The following is a 10,894-nucleotide window of genomic DNA, read 5'->3' as shown; positions in this document are numbered from 1 at the left end:
CGTGGAGCTGTGTGGTAAACCAAAGCTGGGGAGCAGCTTTTGGGCTGCCTGAAAAAGCAGCAGGCAGTGTGGTTTGGCAGTGTGAATAATGCCTTTGATGCTGGTTGCCTATAAAACGAGGAACTTGCAAGGTTCAATGCTTGTGAGGTGATAAATCCAGAAGTGTTTGACTGTCAGATTGTAGAAAAGAATTCTTGAACCACATTCAGGGTGTAACTGACATGACTTAAAAATATGCTTAGAAAAGCATGCAGCAAATGGCATGTTTAACTGTCTGAGCACTCACTGCAGGGCAGAGGAAGGTTCTCTCAGGAAATATCCTGCAACATAAATGGTTTTAAGGGAAGCAACTCTTCCCAGTGCCCTTCATTTATCATTTTGTATTAGTCTATTGAATCTCAGTAAGTTCTTGGCTTTGAGAAACAACAACAGAAGAAAGAAATGTCACATATTTTTGATTTTCATGTTGCGGAAGTGGTGGTTTTCTCTGTCACGTTTGTAAGTAAGGGCTCTCCATGTTGTTGCTTAGGTTGATATTCGTTCGGGTTTTTTTGTGCTCATAATTATTCAGTAAGGCAAAACTTTTTACAATATTTTCTCGACTATTTAAGGACTTTGATGGCCCTTCCACTCCTTGGTGTGGCACATATTCCACAACAGGATGTCATTACAGATGTGCATCCCAATCTCTGCTCTGTGTCTCTGATCTCTGTGTATGCTGAATGGCTGTCCTGTTCCCCCTTTGGTTCAGTTTTGCCTTGGATCTGCCTCCTCTGTTGTTTGTGATCCACTTATCAAAGATACGTAGGTTGCTCCAAAAGTAACGACTCCTTTTTATTTCTATGGAAACTACAGTGGATACAAAGAGTATAGTGACACTATTTGGTAAATTCTTGGCTACGAAACACTTTTTTTTCAATATAGTCACCGCCAGTAGCGTATGCCCTTTCACCAGCAGCAAACAAAAGCCTGCATGCCATGCTTGTAAACATCTGTACTAGCAGAGGTGACCCACTGTTTCACAGCTGCTATGACAGCATCACTGCTGAAACACATCACCCACCCCTCACTGTGCTCACATGCACTTCTTGGTCTCCAGAAACATTCAGCAAACATCACTGAATGTCAGTGAGTGCCATTTTTTCCGCATGGATTAATTCAGTTCCACCTCTTTGCCTCATATGCACTTCCATGTCAGATGCCATTTTTGTCAGGCTGCCCCTGTCTCTCACAGCAACAGAACATAACGGGATGTTGGTGGGAAGGCTTAACCTCTGCTGCCATACCACCAACATCCGCCTCTGATGTTGTGGGCTAATGTCATAAAATAGGAGGCATTATTTTTGGAGCAGCCCTTGTATATATAAAAAAGAAGAAAAGAAAAAAAGAAAGAAAACAGGCTGAATTTATGAATTTTCATGATCAGTAAAACTTCCCAGTGAGTCAGCTCAAATTTTGGAGATTTTGCTTAACTGCTAATATTGTACTTTTAAGACTTCCCGTACTTATTAATTTTTAGTGAAATCATATTCATTTGTATAAAAAGAGCCCTGATGAAGTTGTTACAAACATTTATCAGGCCACATCCTTTTCCTGTTGTTTTCCTGGTAAGCACTTTTAAAGGCAAGTATTTAAACATTTTAGCGTAAAAATCCTCTGGTATTGAACATTTCTTTGTAAATAACCGCAACCACCAATGTAAGAACATCTAGGACTGTAGCTTTGATGTTTAGTCAGCAGTCCAGTTTGTGATCTGAGTGAGGGGGAAGAGGAAAAAAGTATTCGATTTTTTTATTATTATTATTATTTTTAACTCCAGATTTTATTAAAAACGAATTTCATCCTCTTACTCTGGCTCAGCTTTTGCAGTGCTGACTCCCGGTTCTCATGCGTAAATTGTTCCAGGATCCAGAATACCATTTTCTCCAATCCATTCTCACTAACTTAAGAAGAGTACATTAAATCAGATCTGAGATGATGAGTCCGAGCTTCCAAAACTGAAAGTTATTAGAGTCTATGTAGGGCCTGTAACATTTCAGCCCATCGTAAATGTGTTCCCCACCAGTAGGAGAAGAGGAATGATCCTGAACTGAACATCTGTATTACTTGCTTCCCTCTTCTTTAACCCATTTATTAAACTAAGATATATTGACTGTTCTGTGTAGGAGAACTCCTGCTTACGGTTCTGGATTAGAAGATGCACATTCGGAGGAGAATCCTTAAATGTAACTCCCTTAGAAGCAAATGGATATACTATATGACTGTGGATTACCCATCTTCTCCAGCAGCTTCCACACCAAAATCCAAGGTACCACTGGCAGAGGTATGTGATGCTACTGTAAACCTATTCGTATTTGTTAACTTGGTGCTAATTATACGATGACTCTTCATTTTACAAATGCTGAACTGCAAAGTGATGTGAGCTGGGTGGTCTGTCTGCTCCCCAGCACACCCGGACTGTGCCGCGCTGCTGGAGGAGCTCCCAGTGGGACTGGAAGGGGTCTGGGCTCTGCTGAGCCTCTTGGCAAGAAGGAAACCCAGACTGACTTTTCATGTTTTCATGTCATGCAGCAGTCATTTCATTACCCCCAGTTCTCACCATATTCTCCACCCCCAGACGTAAACAGACCTTAACTCTCCCGGCTCACAGAAATGAGAAGGAAGGTGACTCAGTCCCATACCTTCCAATATACAGGAAAAAGCAGCTTTTTCTCACTGCTGAGGGAAATCTGGGGCAAGTTCCATGAATAGTCTGAGCTGTGGCTTTCTAGCAAGTGTCAAACCCAGAAAGCCCCGTAGCCAGGCCGCTCTGTGAATGAGCAGTGCTAGTGGAAAAAGACCAGCTCCCCGAGGCTGCCTGCCCTGCTCTGCTGGCCCAGGCACAGCAAGGTGCACCCACTGCTCCCAGTAGCCTGCAGGGAGGGAAGCATCCTGCCTGTCTGCTGCTGCTGCCTGAGACTGAGCTGTGACTTTGTTCCAGCTGGCTGAAATAGCTGGCGCTTTGACCTTGCTAGATGATGTCTGCACTTACATCTTTGGACCAGTCTTTGAGTTTCTGATTCTGGCTATAATTAAAAAATGGGAAAAAGTGCTCGGCTTTGTTGACAGCCACTCTTTAAAAAAACAAACAAACAACCCCACAAAACCAACAGGAACAAATACAATTATTTTTAAAAGACTTGAGGAATGAGAGTAGGTGGAAATCCATTTGGAAGCCCTGGCACCTCCTGCCAGTGTAACTCTGGTATCTGGGTAGTTGCAGAGCTCACCGAAGCTCGTGGGCACGCCCTGCACCTTTCAGTCAAACAAACTGCAGGAAGAGCCAATTGTGCCTTTTTCAGCAATGATTTAAAAAAAAAAAAAAAACAAGAATCCAAAGAACAGGCTGCTGCTGCTGAGCCCCTCGGGTGGGTGCAAACTCTGAAAATGGTTGAGGTTGGCATAGTATCAGCCACACTGAGCTCTCATTCCTCTTAAAATACTTCTGTTCTTGGAACTGAAAAGCGTTCCACCCACCTGTGGGTGGATTGGATGCAAACAGGGTGGAAGGGTTATCTGGTTACAGCTCTCAATTTATACAGGGGTCACATAACAGGCAGCACACAGCAGAAGGCCAACAGGCAGCAGCTTGAAAGCAGGAGTCAAAATTAATCATGGCTGCATGACCAGGGGTCTTTCAAGGAGAGAAAGCTGAGGGAAGAGCTCGCTAAGGGCTGAAGGAAAGGAAATGGCTCCTTGCTATTTCCTACCTACTGGGCGCTGGGAGACAGCATGCAGTGTACGTTCTTTAAAAGTATGTGTGTGTGTGTATATATTCATATATATATACACACACGTAACTGAACTAGACTGAAATCTGTGGGTGACGGCTCTCGAAGCATTTGTTTGTGCTCTATGTGAGTAATGGTGTAAGACAGAACAGCCACTCGCTTTCCAGCATGAGCATGGAGAGGGAACATGTGGTGGTTCTCACACGCTGTCAGCATCTGTGTCAGTGATGTCTGACTGCAGCGCTGCCTTTGGTCCCTGTGTGTTCATGTGTGCCCACAAAACTGCAGTCAAATTGGCTTTTACACAGCCCAGCCAGCACTGAGTTTGAGAGTGCAGTAATAAATAAGAAATGGTCCAAGAGAACTACCCAATCTGAATTACCAGCACTGAAACTCAAAAAAAAAGGAGAAAGAACAGGAGGGTTTGCTGTACAAATCAGGCAAATGCGATTTAGCTTCGTTTAGAAAAGACTGTAACTCCAAATGAGTCATGCTGCTTACTTTTCAGAAAAAGATATAATTCTCAGGACGTCTGTGCATTTCTGTTACCTGCTACACAAATGTGAAGGGAAATAGGTCTAAAAGTGTTAATGCTTTATTGAGCTTAGTGTTACATAAAACAAAAACACACGACAAACCACACTTGCTGTAGTTTGGTTTTTCCGTTTTAGCCTATCCTTTAGCTCCTACTGTTTCAAAGCAGTCGTGCCACACATGCTCGCCTTTGCAGCGTGGTCTAGCTCTGTAGGTTAGAAGTGGAGAGCTGGAGGTCTACACAGTTCTCTCTGCAGCCAGAGCTGTAATGTGCTGGGCATGCTTAAGCATGATAGAATCCTAGCATCGTTTGAGTTGGAAGGAACCTTGAAAGGCCATCTGGTCCAACTCTCCTGCAGTAAACAGGGACATTGATCAGGGTGCTCAAATGTGGTGCGGTGGAAAAGGGGAGATAATTTTGAAAGAAATCCTTGCAGTTATTTTGATGGCTTTATGCTGTTCCGACATTTCTTTTCAACTGCCATAGGAACTGCTTTCCTTCTAGAAAGCGAGCCTTGCTTTCACGGCTGGAGTTCTTTGCTTTTGGAAAAGACATGGCGTGGGAGGAGAGCAAAACCCATGTTCTGCAAAAGGTTCCAAGTGCAGAGATAGCCTGAAGTGTCAGGATCCTGTATGTATCACACACATTTATACAATTCCCAGAAATACTGGGGACAGTTCTCCAGCCAATGTAATCCTGAGCAAAGGGGAAAATAACTGTAGCACAAAGTTAGGTTACTTGTAAACAAACAAATCAATGGTTTGAGAAAAGCACCAACATTTTCACTTTCTCCAACAACATCAGGCAATTAGTAGATTTAATATAGATCCTAATGACTGCCAGTTTGAGCTTTTTTCAGCCTACAAGGGGAGTTGTACACGGCCTCCGTTCCAGGGCTCAGCATCTGCTGTAATCGTGGGGCATCAGAGATGCTTCTTAAGTAGCAGCACGGTTTCATCTGCAGGATACAGATGTGCAGGTCTCTCACAGAGGCAGTGTACCTCAGAGATGTGATTCGGGAGCCCAGGTGTCCTAGCAGCCTTCTGTCCTTGGGCAGGAGAGACTGGAGTTTGTTGAGGGCAATCCAGGTGCTAACCATTTGAATTGCTCACTTGAGATGCCAGAAGCTCTTCACTGATGGCGGAGAGAGCTTCAGCTGTTCCTTGGCATTTCAGTCAGTCAGGAAATACAGCTGCTGGGAGGACCACTGGTGAATCAAATGGTGATGCTGTGCCCTGGCAGTGCTGCGGAAGGCCGAAATTAACCTTAGTTTCATTTCAGAACATTGTACAAAAGATAAAATAGCTGTATATATTTTTACATATGTCTCATATGACTGGACAACATACAGCCTTTTTCTGTTCTTCCTCTTGCCTTCAACTGGACGTTCTCACATGTTTTCTTCAAAGCTGTGCTTTTTCTCTTTGATTTTGTGTGATCTTAACATGGCAATCATAAGTGTGAATGCGGTTGTTTGCGGTTTCTAGAACAGCAACATGGTTTTACCCATGCACTAACAAAGTAAATGCAGCCTTTCTCAGAATGAAGATTAATTGCGGAACAAGGTTCTTCACTTGCATACAAGTGTACTTTGCCAGGGTTGGGGAAATTTGACAAAAGCAGCAGTAGAGCGGGGCTCCAAAACAGAACACAAAGGAGCAGTTTTCCCATCATGTTTTTTTAGCATTGAAATCTGCTTGTTTGTGAGTCTGCTGCACTTCACCAAGTAAAGGAGAAACCTTTCCCAAACCTTCTGGTTTACAAGCAGCATCCTGCCCTCTGTGCACCAGGTGGGTACAGGACCAGGAGTATGCCATGAGGCAGCACATGTTGGCAGGATGGGAGCTCTTGTCCTGCAGATCTCTCTCACTCTATGGACAGCTCTGGGGCTGGGGCCCAAAACAGTGCCTCAGGTGTGCTTCAAGAAGTGGTGAGCTGGAGCGAGAGGAAGCACATGGCAGGACGTGGTTGCTCCCAAACACCTGCTGTTTGAGTGAGCTTTGAGACTTGCCACAAAGTCTGCAGATGTGCCCAGTCTCCCCTTGGTGCTGCCACCAAAGTCAAAAAGTAAGCACACAGCTTTCCGTGTAGGTGGTGCATAAAGCAACGGATCACGACGCAGAGGAAGTGCCAGATGCTGGGGGAGGCTTTTTGCAGTTTGGCAGGTGGCATAACTTAATGTGGATGGTACCCTACTGCCTGTCCTGGCTTGTGCAGTCCTCAGTGGCAAGGCCTCATTCCGGGACTGGGTGCTTGGAAGAGCAGTGACACTTAGGGCCTGTTAGCAAGGCAGAAAATGGCAGTGATTTAATAATACCAAATAAAAAAATCCATGGTTCTTGCATCCATTCTGCTCTGGTGATCCCTGTGTCGTGCAGTATGCTCCAGTGACAACTGCTAGCATTTCTTTTTATTTAATATATATTTAAAAGTGAAATGCACAAGAGCAGATCTTCAGCCAGGATCCAAGGCAACGAGTCATGCTGCTCTGGGCATGGTTTGACGTGGGTTTGGGCCGTGCTGGCTGCTCAGCCTCTGCCCACTGCCTCACCACACTGCTTCCCGTGCAGCCAGCGCTGCTGCGAGCACTGTGTGCTGTGGGGTGACGTTCTGACTTCCTCAGATGAAAGACACTGTAGAACTTCAACTATTCTTTGTCTGATGATGCGTGCTTCACTGCAGACACTTGCTTTAATCTACGTGTTGGCCAGATGTTAAAAAGGTAATTGGAAGGTTAAGAAAGACCTCTAAGATCCCCAAGTCTAACTCCACCCCACCGTGCCCACTGCCCACATCCCTCAGTGCCACATCTCCACGGCTCTGAACACCTCCAGGGATGGTGACCCCACCTCCACAACAGGTGCAGCTGTGCCAGTGCCTCAGTGCTCTTTCTGAAAAGAATTTTTTCCTAATATCTGATATCCTGGCCCCGCAGCCCGCAGTTTTGCTGCTTTCTGAAGCAATCACTGCAGCTGCAGAAGCACAGCCTATGCATGGCAGGCTTGGGCCCATTCCTGTGGCAGGACTGCAGGCAGCTCCTTCCCCTGGCAGGCTGCAGCAGCCAAAGCTTGCCGCTATGATTGCCACCGTGCACTGCATGCTGCTGCATCCCCTCTTCCTCTTCCTCTGGGCCTTCCTTCCTCTCGCAGACAGCAGGCTGGTGGCTGAGGGAAGCAGCAGCTTCCCCTTGGGGTGGCTGAGCTCTTGTCTTCATTCCCTGCATTTTGGCAGTGCGGGGAGTGCAGACAGAGCAAAATGTGTTATGTGGGGGGGGGGGGCTTGTCTCTGTGTTTCTCTACAAGCCTAGCAAGCACACTGATTTGAAATTCAACCAAGCCAGATCTCCCATCCTTAGTGTTGTGTAAAGGCAAAGGTGGGCACATTTCTCATCAGTTTGTTCGGGGAAGGCATATTTCTACCCCTCTTCATAGTGACAGTTCCTCCTGGGAAAGCCAAATTCCCTTTTGGCGTGTGGTGGCCACGGTCCCATCGTGCTTAAGGTGCTGCTGTTTGTGGCTCTGCTGCTGAGCTCCAGGCACTGTCAGTGAGCTGGGGAGGAGAGAGCATGGGGCACAGGGCTGCTGATCTCCCTGCTCTGCGTTGCCACCCACAGACTCGTGGGCCTCCCAAAGCACACTGCCTCTCTGCAGCCCTTTCATCACCTTTGGCAGAAAGGAATGAGGCCCGAGCCTTGTAGGAAGAAGTTAGTTTAGAGTGGAAGATGTTCTGAAAGTGAGGGGGGAGGAAACCTTGAAAACCACTTTGATGAGAGAGGAAAAAGTCTGCATACCTTTGAGAACACCATAGCATTGATTCCTCTTTTGTTCACTTGCATGCATGTAGGACAGGTTTAGTTGTGGTGGGGTGTATGTTTTGGACAGGCTAAATTGTGGTGCTGGTGCCCAAGTGAAGTATCGCTTAGAGCAGCACACTGAAATGTGAGGTTGAGGAAGGATATCTCTGAAGATCAGCTTTGGTCTTCAAATCGGTTTCAACTTTGCTTTACGATCTGCAGGCTGCTTCAGGCGTGGGGTGGCTGCTCTTCTCACTTCTCAGATTTCTGAACACTTGAAATTGTTTAATGTGATAAGCTGCTAGCATGACATTTTTTAAGAATATGAGTTTTTTTTAAGCTCTGTTTTGCGCTTTTTTCAGCTAGTGTTTTTCATCAGAATGAAGCGATGTTGGCCTGTCCCTGCAGGGTGCTGCCTGCTTTGCCCATGGCGAGTCAACACTGCCTGCACTGCCTGTGCTTTGCTCTGGGCTTGGATCCTGCCTCAGCTGCCTTCTGCTTGCAAATCATGCAATAGTGTTTTTTTTAAGGCTGTAAGAGGCAATTTTCCAACTAGCTTGTACACTTTCTATTAAACCAGTTATTTCAAAGGGATTTGCAGGGCAATAGTAATTTTTTAAAAGTTCAGCATAATATATATAGTTCTATAACATTTGGAGTCAGTGGAGTGGCACTGGTATAAAGTTTTGCTCTCACATAGGATTGGGAAATTTCAGATGAGATAATATCAGGGAAGAACAAGATCTAGAAAGTCTGGGGAAAACCCTGTGTGCGGGTTTTATCTTTTTTCTGTATTCTTTTTGTTTTGGCTGAACCACTCTCATGCTTGATGATCTTTCAATTGCTGTATGAGTCTACCTTCTGCAGCCTGGGAATCACATTCACTGCTGAACAGATGCTAGCTAGTTGTAGAGCGTTGGTGGAGTAACGAACCATTGATAAAAATACCCCAAGGGGCAGTCAGCACTCTCTTGTGTTGTGGAGGCCTGGCCCAGCCAGAGAGGATGATGGAAGGGCCCCAGGTCCAAAAGCAGCACTGCTGCAGGCTGCAATAGGCTGCTGAAGGAGGCTTCTTGGATGGGTTCTGCAGGATGGAGACACAACTATCTTTCCTGTAGCCCTGAACTATAGGTAAGAGCTGACGATCACTCTGAGAGTCACATGTGAAAGGGGGAGAAAGTGTTGGAGTACTGGGCTTTTTTATTGCATGGTACTAAGAAGCTTGTAAAAACAGCATTTGGAGTAGCAGTTCTGGGCAGGTTATGAGACGTGAGGGGAATAATAATTGTTTATGAAAAGAAGAAAGCATGGTGTGCTTAGCCAACAGAGTGACGTATGCACATTAGCTGGACACGTGGCTTCTTTGTAGTAGCTGATTTATTCTTTTTTGATATTCTGTTTCTGAGTAAGTCCTTCCAAAGGAGTAAGCTAATCCATGTGAAATATAGACTTCTAATGGCTGTTTTTGATTAGCACTTTTTTTTACTACTAGGACAATGCTTCTTCTAGCATGCGGTACCTGTGAGTCCCTGGGAAAAGAGCTGGACGTATGAGGGATCCACATTCAGGTTCTTGTCATTTGTCTCTGAATTAGAAATAACAGCGAGAAAGAAAAGAAATCTCTACTATTGTGAAGTCTGAAAATTGAAATGGTGAAGTCGTGTACTTAGTCAGGAAAGCTTTTGTTGTTGTTTTTGAAATGTCAAATGCTTTTCAGTTTTATTCATCATCAAAAGTGTTCTGTGCAATCTCGAGTTGCTCGGGGTTTTTGATTGCTGTTCTCACTGGTTTAAAAATACAACCGACTGGAGATTCTCCAGAACTAACAGTAAATTGGGCAGGGGAGACTTTATGTAAAATTCTGATCTCAAAAGATATAATTTTAGCTGGAGTTCAAGGACGTAATTCAGAGATATTATTTAAATTTAAGTTCATCTTGAAAAGCAGTGAATTGAAAGTGAGATCTTCTAACTGAGAATACATGCTCTTTTTGTGCTACAAGACTTGACTACTGTAGTAGCCCTGTAAAGCCAGCACAGCTAGGCTCTCTTCCTTCTTTCTCCTCCTTCAGAAATGTCAAGTATACTCAGACAGGTCCTCTCATTTACAAGCAAAACGTAGTCAAGTTGAGTTATATACAATATCACTTTGGGCCTACAGAGAAGTGTCACTGGTGGTGATAAGAAGGAGGACAATAGCCCAATGTGACTTCTAGATTCTATTTTCTGAGTTTGCTGTGATGCATGGCATGAGCAGGCTGAATCTACGTGGTGGCTACCATCACTTCCATTCTTACAGATAATTTTCATAAACAGATCTCTGTTTCTTTCATTGAGCAAATTATGTTTCTTTCTGTAAATGAAGTCTTTTCTTGTCTGCCATTGACAATGCATTGCCCTGGCAAATCAAACTTCTCCACCCACATTTACAAGAATCCTTGTATCCTTTTCCTCTCTGCCTATGAGGTCTGTGGACTTATTCCTTTTAAGATTGTAAAATTATCTTTTCCAAGCATTTTTATTCCAATAAACAGTTAGAAGACAAGGATATTGCCTTATTAGTCCCAACGGTGTTTATCATGACTTTGTGCCATGTGTCACAAATTGCTACCTGGTGGTTTTTAGGAAGCTATTGCAATTCCTCAGTCTTGTGCTGTGCTTGAAATAGAGCTATTGGCAGTCAGTGCCATAATATCAGCAACACTGAAGCAGCTTTTTGTCTTGTACAGGAGAAATATAAACAGCTTTGCATTTGCTGAAATCACAGGGCAGTGGGAAGGGCCCTCTGTGACCAGCT

The 10,894-nt window shown here is 44.7% G+C and overlaps 1 protein-coding gene across 17 annotated transcripts in view; it reads left to right on the top strand.

Moving 5' to 3' along the window:
* LOC104912587 (uncharacterized) overlaps window positions 1-10,894 on the top strand; it is an 82,090-nt gene that overhangs the window by 13,383 nt on the left and 57,813 nt on the right. For all 17 annotated transcript variants that reach the window (XR_014885608.1, XR_014885606.1, XR_014885597.1 and 14 more), the window contains one exon: window positions 2,166-2,323. Coding sequence is in view for 3 of the 17 variants with exons in the window: in XM_085233251.1 (XP_085089377.1) it covers window positions 2,198-2,323 (126 nt within the window). In the remaining 14 variants the exon portion in view is untranslated. The remainder of the gene's footprint in view (window positions 1-2,165; window positions 2,324-10,894) is intronic.

The sequence above is a fragment of the Meleagris gallopavo genome, chromosome 11, assembly GCF_905368555.1.
Source record: "Meleagris gallopavo chromosome 11, MGAL_WU_HG_1.1, whole genome shotgun sequence".
Classification (NCBI taxonomy): Eukaryota; Metazoa; Chordata; class Aves; order Galliformes; family Phasianidae; genus Meleagris; species Meleagris gallopavo.
This window is presented reverse-complemented; position numbering and strand designations above follow the sequence as displayed.